At 41.7% G+C, this 16,915-nt stretch overlaps 1 protein-coding gene and 1 long non-coding RNA gene across 4 annotated transcripts in view; one reads left to right on the top strand and one right to left on the bottom strand.

Annotated features, from left to right (window-relative positions):
• LOC125319723 overlaps positions 1 to 16,915 on the top strand; it is a 59,098-nt gene that overhangs the window by 33,123 nt on the left and 9,060 nt on the right. Inside the window, exons 2-3 of one of the 3 annotated variants that reach the window (XR_007200874.1) lie at positions 12,783 to 12,870; positions 16,181 to 16,308. This is a non-coding gene — a long non-coding RNA (uncharacterized LOC125319723). Of the gene's footprint in view, positions 1 to 1,367; positions 12,871 to 16,180; positions 16,309 to 16,915 lie in introns of all 3 variants that reach the window. The other 2 variants (XR_007200872.1, XR_007200873.1) reach the window with 2 other exon arrangements.
• SVEP1 (sushi, von Willebrand factor type A, EGF and pentraxin domain containing 1) overlaps positions 3,053 to 16,915 on the bottom strand; it is a 120,550-nt gene continuing 106,687 nt past the window's right edge. The window contains exons 47-50 of the mRNA XM_048291209.1: positions 12,275 to 12,370; positions 9,466 to 9,561; positions 6,787 to 6,880; positions 3,053 to 5,610 (exon numbers count right to left, since the gene is read on the bottom strand). Of these exons, the coding sequence (XP_048147166.1) occupies positions 5,580 to 5,610; positions 6,787 to 6,880; positions 9,466 to 9,561; positions 12,275 to 12,370 (317 nt within the window). The 3' untranslated portion in view covers positions 3,053 to 5,579. The remainder of the gene's footprint in view (positions 5,611 to 6,786; positions 6,881 to 9,465; positions 9,562 to 12,274; positions 12,371 to 16,915) is intronic.

The raw sequence follows: 16,915 nt of genomic DNA, 5'->3' as shown, positions 1-16,915 counted from the left end.
CTCCCCAGCTGAGCCAGGGATAGGCATGCAGCCTGGCTTTGATGCTGTGTGTGGCTTGGAGGCTGCCAGTTGATATTGCACCCTCCAGAAGCAGCCAAGAGCAGTAATTCCCTTGATAATTCCCTTGGCACTGAAAAATATTTGGGACCGGCCTACTGTACACATGAAGTAGATGGGATCTCTGCATATCACAGGACTCCTGTGTCCTATGCACCAGGTCAGGACCCTGGTCATGACCTCGCCTATGAAACTGCAGTCTCATGGACAGAGCTGCACAAGGATAGATGCAGAAATCAGTTGTGAGCCACAACAGTGGAGCAGATGTCAGGGAAAAGGGCAACCCTAGGCTGCTGCAGTGCAGCGGGAAAAGGCAACAGCATCTTCTCCCCAGCTATTGTAAGCTGATCTGGATGTGCCTCTGCTCTGTGCCTTTGGTGTCTGCCTGGAAAATGCAGACACACACCCAGCAGCTGCAAGCATAACCAAGTATCTGTAAAATGAAAAGCATGGCCAAGGAGTGCAAGAGGAAGGGATGGCAAGGCAAAGCAAGGCAAGGCCAGGCAGCAGCAGCTGACACTGTGCCTCCCTCCCAGCCAGTGAGGCTGCTGGCTTCATATCCAATGAATCCTGGCCACTTCTAAGTTAGCTACAAAAAATCATGCCACTCCCAAATGAGGAGGAAGGACTACAGCCAAACTATTGAAAACAGAGTGAAATAAATGGACTGTACTGAGGAAGCAGCTAGGAGGGGATAGGAAGGGAAGGCATGACTAACAGGCAGCCAGGAAAGCCCTGGATTTGTTTGTGGGGTATAGATGAGCTGGGAGTGGTGACTGCTGTGATTGTTCTTTGCCACCTGGTTGCATAACAACAGACTGATTTCCTGAGGCTGCTGGCATACAGCATGGCAAAATTTGTCATCGAGGAGAGAAGAGCACTGAGCAGAGATCCAGGGTCAGTCCTCACCATGCTCCTGGCCTCCTATGTGGTGCAGGCCAGCAGTATCACAGTGACAACCTGTCCCTGCCCAGCAGCCTCCTTTTCTGGCCTTTGCCATGCATGCAGGCTCTGGGTCCAAACAGACCTGGTACCACTCTGCAATCAATGACATTGTCATAGCCTCAAAGTTTCTGGAGACAGAGAGAGAACTTGAGTTTTCAGAACAATCTGTTCAGCAGATGTTGGTTGCAAATGAAAATTTGAAGGAATAAGATTTACATTCAGCAAAGACACTAGACTGAAAAGATCAAGGTTAGTGCTGGTCCACTGAACTAGCAATGAGGTGTGAAGATGACATCTACAGAAGAGCTACCATTAGTAAATGTGATAATCATGCTTAAATCTCATCTGTCGTTTTAAATCTGCAGGACCTTGGGGGAGAAGGAAGGGCTCATCTGACCTGTAAAATGGGAAGACTTGAAGTGACTTTCTTGTGGTGGCACAGTCTGCCACTGTCTGGGAGAAACTCAAGTGTCTTGTTCACTAGGCCATGCATGATACAGCACAAAGTGGTCATGCTGGTCCATCTACAGGAGGCACATCTGGCAGGATGGACAAGCCTGCGCTGAAGAACCATGCCTATAAGCTTGTGAAGAGCATCAGCTTTTGCAGTGCTCCAAGCTCAGCAGGGACAGGTGGCAAGCCCACAGACCTTGATATTGGCAGACACTAGCAACACATCAGGCTAGAAAACAAGGGTAATGGAAATGCAGCCTTGCTGCTGGGAGAGGAGCTCGTCTTACATGGGATGGATATATGAAGAAGTGCTCTGCATTATGCGCGCGAGTGGAAATAACCTTAGAGAAACAGATCACTAATGATACTGCATATTCCACCTGGGCTGCGTCTGGGTACTGCAACTCCTGTATCTCACTGCTGGAAATGTGTGGTCAGGGTATGTTATCCCAGAGAAGAATCTGCAGTGCAGTAAAAGCAGCAGGGATCCTTTCTGCAGTGAGGATCCAAACTGCTCTAAGACAACTCAGAGATGCACAAACTGTTCCTGTGCTGAGATGCAAAAGAGATCTCTGGTCAGACTGTTAAGGTGACTCCTCATGATAACAACTGCTGGCACACACTAACCCTGTCCAGTGCCCTGCCGGTGTGAGATCAGTCACACACAAACATTTCCCAGTGTACTTCCAAGCAGAGAGACATAGGTGTCAGTAGACTCCTTTCAGAGTTTTAGCTTGTTCAGTGTTCACAACAAAGAGAGCAGGGCCAAGGAAAGAGCCTGTTCTTACCACACTTCCCTTTAAATAAAGCAGTTCTCTGTGTTTCTAGAGCATGCACAAGATCTGAGACCATGTGCACAGGCAGCCCAGCTGTTCCCACTCATGATTATTACCAGTATTTAACGTACTGAAAACCTGAGATGCAGATTTCTATCTTTTCTATAAGATACACATCAAATTTCAGGGCTTCATTAACAACACTATCAGTAACCTCACACCACATTTTGAGTAGCTGGCTTAGGGGAAGGCTTTCAAACATTGACCACTTTTTGCACTTCCAAGTCTCCATTACTGCTTGTGTATCCAAACCTTGACAGGCTTACAATATTACCTCGAAAAGCTTCACATCCTAAATCTTTTGACTGTTATATCATATGTGCTCCTTGTTTGGACAAGTGATATTTGAGTTACAAAGTTTTCTTTCTGCTACAGTCATTCTTTACCTCATCTTTCCAGGAATACGGGCATTTCCGTAGCTTTAAAAATTCCAGTACTGGTGCAGAATAAAATAAGTTGTATCTCCATCAGCAGTGAGTGAAACAGGTTTTAATCTTTATGCCACTGGTAAATTTGGCTCTTAAAGGTTTAAAACTATGCCCTAGAAACAGAAAGGATTTGAAAAATGAGGTGCTAACTGCATTTTTATCTGCAGATCAAACCTGAACTAATCCAACACAACCTTTTAAGATTGCTGGCAATTATTTTGTCTTTCTGCTTGAGTGGAGGTCTATTTCTGTAGTCTGTGCCAGCAGATCCTAAAGGTAGGTTAATACCATTGTTGTGAGGCATTATGAAAAGAGTGCAATGTTGCCTCTATATAGGTACTAAACAGGGTGCAGCTTTATTTACAGTGTAAAGTGCATCACATGGAAGTCGTTTAAAACACACAACAAGCAGTGACATAAATGACAATACAGTACTGGGTAGGGAGGGAAAAATATTCCAGCAAGTATCAAAACATCATCAATAGCACTAATATAACAGCCTCTAGTTTCAGCTATTCTGTCCTAACACCACATAATACAAAACGTGTTGACTGGGTTGCTCCCGGGACTTCACGTACTAGTCACTAGTGTGAAGCTGAGGTGCTAAAAGCTATTCTGCAGCCCTAAACTCTCCAGCAATGTCCTGCTAGATCTAAGCACTCTCCTCACCACTGCTGTTCTGCTCTGGAGATGACCAGGACAGAATCAGGGGACACACCAGAGAAGCACATTGGAAAAGGGACACCAATGTGAGAATGACATATAAATTAAGATCTGCTTTTCTCACCTATGCACTCTTTCCCTTGAGAAGTCCTGTGCTACTCACTGCAGCTTCCCTTCATTTGCTGGTAAGGCAGCAAGGAAGTCAAGCAACAAAGTGCCTACAAATGGTGGTGACTGTGTGTTGAAATGTGGACATTACTTACTGGACACTAACTTCAGTCAAAGCTGCAAACATCAATGGCTGTGGAGCTGGGAGAAGATTTTTGCTACGTGCTAGCAGAGTCCATTAGAAAAAGAAGGTTGTGGGAGCTAAAACCACAACTCTTCAGCTGGTTGCAGCTCCCACTGGGAAAGAATCTACATTCACATTAATCTGATCCCCTAATGACTCCTATTTTTTACTATCTGTTTTTTTTTTTTTTAAATTGGCTGAAAGCTCCTAATAGCTGAAAACTTTGCTTGTTTCTTTCTTCCCTGTTTCTGGTCTTGGGCTAACAGCCATCAGTTATGTGTCAGTATTTACTAGAGCCCTGTTACTGTAACTGTGAGCTCATTTTGGTGTCAGGATTCATGCATAAAAGGAAGGTACATCCATGAAGGTGAGTGGGGTGGGGCAGTTGTGCACACTCTTAATCTGGAGGGTAGCTAAGCAGGAATAGGAAGCTACAGAAGGTAAAATTTATTTCTCCTTTTTCTTTCCCAATGATGACTGCAAATTACACTTTTCTGTTACTATTGGGAAAAATGGAGCTTCTGATTGATGACTCTCTGGTTCTGACTCCAAGATCTTTTTTCATAGATCAGACTTTTTGTTTACTGATGACAATTGCCACATATGTGACTTCAAAAAATGCATGTGATTTCTGCCTTGTAATTCCACCACCCTACTTAATCACAAATCTTAGCATTTCAGTTCATCAGAGTACGACTTAATGGTGGCACTCAGGTGTGTGCTTTCCTCAGATGCAATGGGATTACCAGTGTGAGAAAGAGACATCTGATAGCATGTGTGCTCTCAGTATTTCTCAGTCAGCTGAGCATTTCTACCTGTGTGTGTTCTCAAGACAGGCTTTTTCCAGTTTTTTGAGGGTTCTGCATAACAAAAATGCAGATAGCAAACTTTCACCTGTAAACGTAACCGTTGCCTTCACTCTCCGACTCAGGGGCAGTCAAATACTGGGACCTAAACCCCAGATATCAAAAACATTCACCTAGCAGGTAGCTGCTAGATATGTACTTCATCTACATAGGAAAGGGATGGTGGTTACAGGCAGGTGGTGTGTCCCATGGCAAAAGGAAAGTGCAGGTTTCAGAGATCTGCCTGCTTCCTACTGCTGGCTCCTGGATTATCCAGTTTAGAGCTACACCTGCACTGCCTGTAGGTCAGAAAGCTTCCAAGGCTCCTGTTGGCTAGACTTAGTCCATTCTTCTCTCAATGAGATGATGTTCCCTCATCTCTTTTACAATTTTGACTATTTAAACCAAGAAATCTCAGGTAAAATTCATGCAGATGCCTCCCATTAAGTCACTCTCCAATGAAGTTAATGTCACATAAACTACACTACAGAATCTTCTCCTTATGCTCACCAGAAACTGTGGTTACAACACCGACTTTATCACATGCAGTTATAATTTTTATCAGCTGAAATTCAGAGTCAGGCCCAATGCAGAGTTTAGTGGCTCTGTCAGCCTTGTGTAACACTCTTTACTGTTGAGTTGCTGGACAGTAGTATGCTTTGGCAGCTGGTAAGCAGAATTGCCATATTCTGTTTAATCATAGTTGGCAGTATAGTACAGTTTAATTAGTTTACTTAATGTAAGAAATGGGAGGGACTTCACTTTAAACAACCTCTTCCTCAGTGGACTGTAGGAATCTTTACATTTGTATGTGTATGTGTGTATGACATCTGTGTAGCAGCATATATTTGATAACACTTTTGTAAATGAAAAATACAGAGTATTTCTTTAAAAATTGAAAGGTATTGTAAAAATGTATCACAAAATAAAATACAAAACAAGGGAGCTGGGGAGGGGTGGGGGAAGGGAAACAATGGATTTGATTTGCAACGCATTAGATTCCAAGCCCTGGTGCCTAGGCTGAAGAAAGATATCTGAATGTAGAATTGCTGCTCTGATGTTAAAAGGGATAGAATCCAGCCTTCCGTTTCCTGCATTGAAAAACCCAAACAAAATAAAATCAGGGGTGTGCTGAACATACCAAACGATTAACAGTGAGGTACAAGAGGATGGTGTCTGAAAGTATACCAGGGATTAGAGTGCCACAGCTCAAAGAGGGGAAGACAGTAGGCATGGGGAATAGAGATATCTGACATTTAATTTTAGTCATGGCTCATCACAGAGTAGTTTGGAGCTAGTCTCGTTCTGCATGCTGGTAAAAGCTTTGGGATCTTTCAGCTTCCCCTTATAAATCACACCTTGTTAACCTGCAGCAGTGATTCTCTGCTATCGTGGCATTTGCCTGTATTATTTTAGAATTGTCAGAAAGGTATCATACCCCATAAAGGGCCACAGGTAATGGAGGCCAAAGCTTAACAAAATATGAAACAGATGTCAGAGCTTGTTTCAGTCTTCACCCACCCACTTGTGTTTGGGAAACTTCCTCTTAAACAGCTCTGGAAGGGACAAGCTGCTAGACTCAATCCTGCAGGGCTAATGTCACAGGCTTTGTCTGTCTCCTGCAGAAAAATATTAATATTCATGTGGTTCTTATTTAGCTCTCCAGGCTAATGACCAATGTGTTCAGCAGGAGCCTGTGTGAGTCGCGGTATAAACATTTTTGCTATCATGTGTTTTATGGCCCTAGAGCTGCCAGGAGATTTGAACTGGGACTTGCCTCAGAGGCAGTGTGTCGTACTCTTTAAATGATTACATCACTCAACGCTGGGTGTAAGATGACCTATTATTTATAACAACTCTTGCATGAGCCTAGTCTTGAACATGGACCCAGCTGAGGTATATACAGTTAATAATGAGCTCTAGTAAACAGTAGGCCACTAAAATTTCCTGAAGAATATTCTGTATTCCATGTCAAAACTCCACTTCCATTTACATCATGAAAAACCAGTCTAAACATTGCAGGTTTGCCTGTCTCCTTACATGTAAATATACAATTTTCTGAGCTTTCTAGAAGTTTGGCAATAATTTTGCACAGTACTCTCTAAGATCTATCCATATTGCCCATAAATCTTGAGGCATCTTAAGGTTACTGTTTTACAGAACCTAGACATGCTCGAAATGTTAAAATTATTTGCTCATTGTTCAGATTTAGAGTTCAGTAGGGTATGATTCAGCCTAGCTCTGGGACAGTGCTCAGCAACACTTACCTAGAGCAGTCATGTCCAGTCCAGGAAGAGGGACAGTAGCACCGATTTGGTCGTATGCACTTCCCACCATTTAAGCAAGGCGACTGGCAAACAGCTGCATACAAACACACACACAAATTTGCATTAATGAGCACAACCACAGCAAGCTGATTAAGGAGCAGGGCACTGAAAATCCATCCTGCCTTAGGAATGGAAAGGGCAGCCTGAGAAGCACACGTCTGCTAAGTGTGATTTGACTCTATTACTTTTGCTGCATTGTATGAGCTGCATGAAGCAGCCAGTGTGTAATTTTACATTGCCTTAAAAATTCTGTTGTTTCTGATTCCAGTTAAGACAACAAAGGAAAGTGGAACCAGGAGGAGGAATTAGACGAGTCATAACATAAACTGGAGAATAGGAATAAAATGTAGACTTTTTTAAAACAAGGAATGTGACAGCTTAACACTAGCCAAGACAAGCAGACATCAAACATGGTGAAAAAGTATAGAAAGAAACAGCAGAGGAAGTTGAAGGTCAGAAAGCCATGTGCAGATCAACACTAAGCAAGGAGTAAGATTTCACACAATGGCACCTATATGGAGACAAAGAAAGGAAGCAGAGAGTGACAGTAAGGTTCTGAAAGACACTGGATAGCCCTAAGAGGTGAGACTAGGTGCAACAGGGTGTTAGAGAAAAACCCCTTGTCTACCTTCCAGGTCATGCTGAGCCTAGTTGAACATGCTTTCTTGTGACAGTCAAACCCAAGGATATCAAGTAATCAAACAAGAGTCAAAGTTTCAAGTCTTCCAATCAGTTTTGAGATTGAAAGGTAAAGAACCATACAATTTACAGAACCAATTTAGATACGCACTTAATGAGGTACTTCAAACACAGACATGTTTATTGCAGGAAAATTGAAAGATGTGAATACTTTGAAGTAGATAATGCCAGACATAGAGAACAGACCTAAAGATACTAGTGAGGACAAAGGCTGGGTAATATTTTTGCAAGGAATATGCATCAGGAAACACTGATTAACACGGAATTACAGGAAATGTAAATGAGGAGTCACAGGAATGCGAAAAAACGACTCCAATTCCTCTGGGCCAAACAAGAACAAACAATGGCAGGAGGCTGTAGTGATAGGCCATCCATATACAATTAAGTGCACCATGTAGGTAATGTTGAAAATTACTTCTGATTTTGGAATGAAGCATATGATTGCAACATCTTTAGCTGTCATTGAAGTACTTCTCTGTCACAGCATAATGTCAATATCAGTAGCTGAAACAAGAAGTGATTAAAAAAACTTCATAAGCAGTGTCTATGACGCAGATGCAATTTTCACTAGAATTTTCCCTTTAGCTACTGAAAAGTAAGTCAAGCCTGTACAGATTTGAATTTCTGGCCCAAAAGTGAAGAAGCCATCTATCCTCCTCAAGCACCTATTACAGCTGCAAAGCTTGTGAAATACGAGCGGAAATGATGCATTATGTGTTAGGCAAGAGTCCCTTCAAAAGACAATAGTTCAGAGTTAAAATGCTCCCTGTGGTATTTCAGTTTTCTGCAGAAGTGTTGGGTTTGCAGTGTATCACACAGCTTATCCCCTAAAATCACTATTCTTATCAGTTAAACAAATGCTATGAACATTCATTAACAGAGGCATGGATTCCTTCCCAGCTCACACCATCAGCTACTTCCAAGTCTTGCAGGAAGGCAAAACTGGGCTTTCATGTTAAATCCCTGTTAAAAATAAGTTAAGGTGCACCCGGACATAAAATACAGTGAAGAAACTGTAAAAGATATTTTTCAAAATAGCTAATATTTGTAACTGTTTAAGATCTAATAATGATTGAAAGACATTTCAGTAACAACTCAGTTGCTGAGTTTTACTGTCTTTTCACAGGGAAAAGTCTTTCCAAAACTGGCATTTGTTCAGTTTTGATATTCTAAGCCTCAGGTTCAAATATTTTCCATAACTGCAGTCAACCTCATCTCACACAAACTGACTGGTCAGGACACAGACCTGGACATCAGGAATCACTACCGTCCTCCTACCCCTCTCTATTTTTGTGTGCTCCATGCCCTTCACCTTTGGTTAGATGCAAGTAAGAGATCTAGTAAAAAGAAGTGCACATTGGATTTGTTCAGAGAACTTAGATGATACCTAATGTAAGGCAGCCATGTATGACGTACCCATTAAACTCAACCACCCTTAAATCCTTGCTTTGCTCTGCTGTCTTTCCTGATTCAGTACCCAGGCAATTAGTGGGAATCCACCAAACCAGACAGCTATGTGGTGAAAAACCTCTACAATACCTGCAGCTTGTTTGTCAATTTAATGATGACCTGAATTTCCAGAAGATGAAAATGAAAATCATGCCCTTGGAATTGAGAAGAATTGTTTTATTCTTCTCCCTGGAAACCCTTTCTCCTTTGCATTGCTTTTTGCAGAGAGTACTTTGGGAATACTGTCTGTCCTTTACCAGAGCAAGATTTTCTGGGAATTTAAAAGACTCATCAGGGAGGGACTAATCTGAAAGTAGTTTACAGCTGGGGACAGCAACTCCTCCAGGAATATTATTGTAGGCCTAGCTTTTCCTGCAAGAAGCTTAGGAGTTCCATGAGTCCCTAGAGAACTGTGCTAGGTATTGCTAGTAGTCATAAAAAGTGAGAAAAAATGCAGGTGAGAAGTTTTACCCATATGGCAGCGTGATCCAGTCCATCCGAGGGGGCAGTCACACTGGTAAGGGGCCACACAGCGACCTCCATTGAGACACGGCAGAATGCATATTGCTAAGGAGAAGAGCAGAGAACCAGAGAAAAGCATTACCTCCCATGAAAGCAAAGAATAGAGTGTGCAAAAGATGAACTTATGTTTAAATAGAAACTCCACTACCCCTTGAAGTGTTTGCATGGAGTATCAGCAGAGTTGAGCAGGATCTACCGACAAGGCATGAGAAGCAAATACTGCTGGCATGGCACCCAGATATGACAAGGAGTAGTGGCAAAGAAATGGATAGGCTGGAGCAATTCCTAGAGTCCCTCAGATGCTTGGAGGCCCTGTGTTCATGGGAAATGAGCCAGGGCTGTTTCCTTTTATCCCAGGTATAATATTCACAGACACTGGCCACTTCTGTGGTGGTGCTAACAAAATCAGTTCATACTTTAATTACAAAAATTGGATTGTTCATGAATTCTTTGGACTCACAGATGTAGCATCCAAAACAAGTTAATCTATGCCCCGCCCATAGAAAAGCACTTTGTCTAGGCCAGTAAAAACATGCTGAGACAGGTGAGACCATAAGTCCCCTGGGGAAAGGCAGCTTGGATACAAGGCATTTTGGGTGAAACAAGACTTGGGCTGGAACCTTTGGGGAAGAAACAAAGCACATACCAAGCAGCTGATGACCTCTGGACAGAGCAACAATCAGGCTACACTGCTCCTCTGAGCAGATCTGCAAAACTCCCATATGTTCATGATTTAAGTACCTTCACAAAACTCTTATCTCCACTATGTTAAGTGAAAAAAGTACTTGAGGGTACATGCTCTAATAAGAGCAAGGGTTGAGCTGGGTCTCAAATTTGGACCCTCAAGGGGCACTTCCATTAGAGTTTTATATTGGGAGGGTGAATGAGGTCTGAAGAAGACTGAGGTAGGGGTTCTTCCTCTTCTGCTGCTCAGCAGAGGTCAAGCTGAGCAGGTGCCGTCAGCTTGGATAAGAAAATAATTATGAGTTTCCATGGACCTCACATGGACTAACCCTTATCACTGAGAAATACTTTTCTATATCATTAAACTTGCAGTAGCCTGCCTGTTTTTTAGAATGGACAGGACTCTCTTAGGAAGATGGATCTTACCTTTTCTGTGAAATGTTCTGTGAACTACAAGGTGACTAAATTCTGTCAGCGGCCTTATTGTGGCCTGATCCTGACAGACGTGTGCTCAGTGCTAGCACTCAGAAATTCCTTGGGCTTCCAGAACAGGCCCTTAACTTCAAAGACTAAGCCCGTCTTTTCTGTTCACTGGCGCACTTTGCTTGACAAGCAATGCAAACCTGGGGTTGCACTGACCAGTTGTGCAAATTCTTTTCCTGAGCTGGGATGACAGATTGAAAGAGCTGGGATCATAAATGAAATGGCTGGTTCCGGAGAATGCTTCAAGTGTCATTACTGATGAAACTAATAAACTCAGCTGTGGGATGCCAAACACAATTTTGTCAGACACAGTTTCTGTGTCTGGTACTACTTCACAGTTTCTGCTGAAACTGTGAGACTTACACGGCTGAGTTGCATGTATGGCTGTGGTGATACTGACAGTCATACGGACAGAAAAAAGGGCCTGTGTGAATGTACCACATGACTGGAGTTTCCATAAATGCAAAAAGACAAAACTTGCTGAACCTCTTGTTCTCATTCTGTATCTACCACTAATTTGTGCCATGTGCAACTGACACTGTCACAGAGAAGACTTGAAAGCTGCAGAGATAGATTCAGAGGACCATTTTAACCTATGATACATCTTAAATGCTTGAACCATATTCTTCTCCAAGAACTAGATAAGAATGGGCACAATTTTTGTAGGTTTCCATGTATACTCAGAGTCAGGGGCAGTGACTCAGATTCAGGGACAGTGACACCACCCCTGCTGTAGATGTTCTTGGAAATGCTAAAGCCTTACATCAGGGCCATACTGAATACTAAATACAGTAAGGGTACTTTCCTTTTCTATCCACATAGACCCATGCCTTACCATGTGTACAGTAATAAGGCTCCTCATGCAGCAGCTATGCCAGCCTGAAAGGGTTAAATCTCCCAAATTCCTTGTGCTAAGACCACCATGAAGAAAAAGTGAAACATGGTTCAAACTGGCATTCCCAAATGTTACCCAAGGAATTTCTGACACAGTCAACAGTCAGATTTGGTTCTTTTCAGTGAGAACAGGTCCAGTTCTCTAACCATTCTGAGATCTATGGCAGGAAAAGCCAGTCTAGAATTTGTGAGGTAGAAATACACAGGTCAGCAGGGATAGCATGGAAAAGGTAACACATTGCAGTATTTGAACAATGAATTGTTGAGGTTCATAACCACAGGCTGATAAATATGTAAGCCAAGAGACTAATGCAGCCACCAGCAGAACAGTCATGTCTCCTCTGTTCTAATCCCTGTTTGTTCCCCAAAACTACCAGGTATTGCTGTTAGAAACAGACTCTGGAGAACTGAAACAAGGTGTTCTTCAACCACAGTGAAAGAGCACCCAGAAACAAAATCACATCAATTTAAATATTGCTTGTTTTACTTTGAAGATGTCAGGGAATGGTTATTTTTCTAGAAACAAGCCATAAGTATATACCTCTCTGATCTTTTTCATTTGTCAAGCAGAATGTATTAATGATTTTTATGGTTTTGGCTCTTATGCTTTTTTATTTTCCCACCTGGTTCACTGTGGTAAATTCACTTGTCTTACCTACAACACCCTAGAGATTAGTGTTAGGGATGATGTACGTACGCTCCTCGCAGAGACGGCCCATCCAGCCATCGGGACATGAGCAGGCGTTGGGTCGCTCGCAGATGCCACCGTTCTGGCACGGGAACCGGCAGACAGCTGGAAACAGCACGATTTCATTACTAATTCAGGACAGTGAATTAGAAGCCTAGCAACTCAGAATCTTGCACAGGTCTTTGCAGTTGTAAAGCTTAAAGCAGAACAAACAAATGCAGTGAAGTTCAGAAACATTGCTTGATTCCGATTTCAAGGGCTACATCATCTTCTGGCTCTGTGTGTTTGATTAGGTACTGTAAGCAAGAGTGTGAGAACCATTAAGACAATCAAAAAATTATCCACGGAAAGAATGAAAATGTAGACCTATTTATAGTGGAATAAATTATTTGGAAAATGTTCCAAGGCTGACACTATGCTTTATCTGTTTTTCCCACTAATTTTGTAAAACAAAATGAAATACAATACCCATACAATACACCATAAAAACCTATTACCTTCCTCACCCCTTCCTCAGGCCTTCTGAATTGGCTCTGGAATGGAATCAAGCTTTCTTCTACCCTTGGTATGAAACACCAACATAATGCCATCTGGCTTAATATACGGTATGTCTAAAGTAAGATTAACACTGCGTGGTAGAACAGGCAATTTTTACTGCACTATCATCCAGCACAAGGAGAAGTGGCCAAAAAGGGTGCAGCACTGGCACAGAAAGTGTTCATCTGTGGAACTCAAAGTGTGACTGTAAACCTCACTTAGCATTCATGCTGACTGGTGCCCCTTGGCTTGCGTTCCTATTAATAAGCACCTGATCATAAAAGTGCGGAATTTGGAGTGGACTCCATCATGCTGGGCCAGTATGTTCCTTGGACTGGATAGACTTTGGACTTCACTGTCATTTCTATAACACTGCACTGTATCTTGTCTCACACATCCAGGAAAACCAGGACTACTTTAGAAAATCACGTGAAAGCTATGCACAAACATATTATGCTTAAAGATCATTGGGGAAGTACAATCTTTGTCATGTTGGTGTATATACTATAAAGGGAAAATGAAAAACTGTGCCTTCGAGACAATACTACAGAACAAATAAGTAATCAGACTGACAGTAATCTCAGGAAACTCAATCTGAACTGCTAATTGCATCCTATCTTTAACTAGTCATTAGGTGACCAAAATATGCATTTAAGCTTTGAGTGTTTCAGATCTTGTACAATATTAGCGTTAAATACAAACAGTGGATTGGCACACTGAAATACTGTTCAAACCTGAAGCCCACATTGGAAAGAATGCAAATCTTTCCCTCAGAGAGACAAACTTGAGTCACTCCTGGAGCTAAGCCATGCCAAGATGCAAGCTACAGCTTGGAGTCTGTTGAAATGAGGCCAAAGCTCTGCCACTTTATTTTTCAATCTCAAGAGCCTTCCCATCAAGTGTCAGCTGATAATGAGAATGGGAAGAGACCTCTGAAAGGTTAACATAATTTGCAATATTTTAACTGTGATTTTGAAAATTTTTGTTGTAAAAATATCTATTACTACACAGACAGCTTGTCTCTGGGTGTTGACTAAAGCAGAACAGTGTGCCGAACAGATTTCTTTTGAGCAATGAAAACACCATTTAAAGCTACCATTTAAACGATATTCCACAAATGTATAATGGCATGTGAGATAAAAGATTCGTGTATAAATGATATCCCATGTTAAATTCAAAGTCCATGAAATAAGTTCTCTGAAATGTATTTTCTCTCACTGTCAATGTAGAAGATGCAGGTTTTCCATGAGTTACAAATAGCTTTGGATGGCAACTCCATGACACTCAGTAATCAGATGTCAGGCAGATAGGCTTTTCCTGGATTTCTGCCCAGGTCCTGGTTATGAAACTGGACGAGACTGTATCATCCCTAGGTATGCACTTGTTATACACCAATTTAGGCAAGCAGAGACTATTTGTCTGTAGCTGTGGGGATTATTCTTATCAATGGACAAGAACTAGAAAAATGCTTGGGACTGGAAATTAAGCTGGGATCTCATTATCTTTTGGACTTTTTGCTATTGTAAAAGCAAGCAGGGCAAATGCAGTCCTGATCTGCTGGGGAGAGAAAAGGAACCATCAACTGTGACTTTAGTTACTGGTAGTAAATCTCACATCCACAGCATCAATCTTTTGAGATCCCCTTGCAAATTTATCTTCACAGGACACAAAAGCATTACACTCCTGCAAGACAAACATGGGTCAGAAGGGGAAAAATAAATTCTGTTATCTGTTCTGAGCTTTGGAAAAAGCTTCTCTGTCATTGCAAGTGAACAATTTCCTCAGGCCCCAGCTTCCCTCTCGTAATGTTCTTGTTTGCTGAAGGAGTACGAACTTTTTGGTTGACAGCTCCACACTGACCACTCACAGTCAGTAAGATGTGGGAAGAGGGCAAACAGACAAGACAGATTTTAGAGCACTTCAGGAAGAATTAACTGGAGTCAGGTAAGCTGTGTGCATCTGTGCAGCCTGACGAGTCCTGCAGATATTTACAATCAACAGATCCAGGCTAATACTTCTCACCCCTGAAACTCAGATCAGAATCTGGCTGGCAACCTCTAACCACTAGTGATTCAGGCAAGTGCAGCTGTGGTGAGAGCTCTTCCAAAGAAGCTAAAGAAGTCTGCTTTTTAATTATAACATTTATGTTAACTAACCTGTTCAACCAGGACAGAATGTTTCAAGCAGGCTTAGGACACATTAATAATCAACTCACACAGCCATAAACAAGAAATGCAGCATGAGTCATTACAAAGAGTGCTTTCATGTTGTTTCTGATGTAGACCACAAAGGCTTGGGTCCTGTAGGGCTTTTGTTAGGAAAATCACTCACATGAATTATAAAGCAGTTTTGAAAGATCACTTTGACGTGTCATGAAAATGCAGGAAAGTCCTCTCAGAAACATCGTTAGTTCTTTTTAGTTCCCCTTTTAGGTGAAAAGAGGAGGGAAATGGTTATTCCTCTCCCCTAATACACAGGTTATCCTGCTTTGTTTTCCACCCTCATCATCTGTTCACCTCTTCACTTCATTTTTTAAAAATAATTTTCCCTAATACTTATTCCTCTGAACAGTCCCAGTAGACTCTGCAGTGTTGCAAACAGAACATGTTTGACAGTGCTTTGCAGATGAGCCCTTCCTGGTTGCTGGTAACAATAGGCATGAACCTTTCCTAGCAGAGTTACATCTCTTGGGATAAAATATGTGAGTTTGCTGTAAAATATTGTATAATTGTAAATATAAAATAAGAATAAAAAGTAAAGCTGGTGATATTAAAGGGACAGTTGAACAATCTGAAGTGTTAAAATTGGAATAGATAATATCCAAATAATTTTGCTAATGAATTCTAGCTTAGGTAAAGTAGCTATTATGCAGAGATCCCTTGAATTCTGTAGCAATCACAGTTTAGAAATACAAACTTTTCAGAAACAGCCTCGTGCTTTGGTAATGTGAATTTCCAATAGAACTTTTGGATACACCATGACAACTGAAGTAACTCAGATGCTTTTCCTTCAGATCTTCTCTACTTGGCTGCTTGATGGGTAATTCTTCATGGCAGTGGCAAGCCATGGTCACAAAACAAAGACAAACCTGTTTTTCAGGAGAAGCTGCTCTGTTCCTGAAATATTCAGGAGCTGCAAGCCCACTTCTTTCATTCTGGTTCTCGTCAAAATGCTCTACTGATCCATGTTTTAGGCAAGACATTATAACTATCAGATACAGGAATTTAACTAAGTGCCTGCTTTCATAGAGTAGGGCAACTCAACTTGTTTAGGTGTCAGCATTCATAATATTTTGCTGTCAGAATTAATATAAAAAAACTGATGAGGGGTCCATGATTAGCCAGGCTTAGTGCAGTGTGGAATCCTCTATCTCCAAAGGGCTTCTGACCTAAACAGAAAGTCTCTGAGGAAGGAAGAGCTGTTGCTTCTATTTTGACATGGGGAGCTGAGACTTGCAGGAGGAGAGGCAGACCTGACAATTCTGACAATGGCTCCAGTGTTCCCAGGTGAGTGTCCTTGAACTTTTCTTCTTCTGTGTGAACAGGAATGGGTCTGCTTGTGACTGGCCATGTTACAGAATGGGTCTGCTTGTGACTGGCCACTGCTGTGTTGTAAGGTTTTTTTGCTTTCTAAACGGAATACCTAAAGCTCAACTTGTCATATGGTGGCTGTTCCACAGTCTGAAATAAGACCTCAGGTTACAGCTAACTCACTGTTCCACAGCCACCCAGCAGCAGAGGCCAAACTTCTGATATGGAAATGGCAGATGGCAAGATCTTTTCCACCAAAGCCCTATGACCCTGGAACTCTTTTGCTATGTCTCATCTGTGGCTTTACCTTAGTATTTGAATATGGTTATATATGTTTTTTATTGTTGAGTTTGTCATCTCTTCTGTTTTGTGTTTGTTACCCCATTTTCTGTTCAAAACTTTTCATTTATTTGAATCTTCTTGTATGGAAGAGTTAATTCTTTGCTTGAAACAAGTGAATGTTTTAGCTCAACAGACTGAAAAATTACAAATACCTGCTGGTATGCCAAGTGTAGAAAGGCTGGACTTTGGTATATTGTTAAACCTATGAATTTTCTAGAGTGCTTAGTGTGTATTATTTAGT

This window comes from Corvus hawaiiensis, chromosome Z (assembly GCF_020740725.1).
Source record: "Corvus hawaiiensis isolate bCorHaw1 chromosome Z, bCorHaw1.pri.cur, whole genome shotgun sequence".
Classification (NCBI taxonomy): Eukaryota; Metazoa; Chordata; class Aves; order Passeriformes; family Corvidae; genus Corvus; species Corvus hawaiiensis.
Note: the sequence above shows the minus strand (reverse complement) of the source record. Positions and strands in the feature narration are given on the sequence as shown.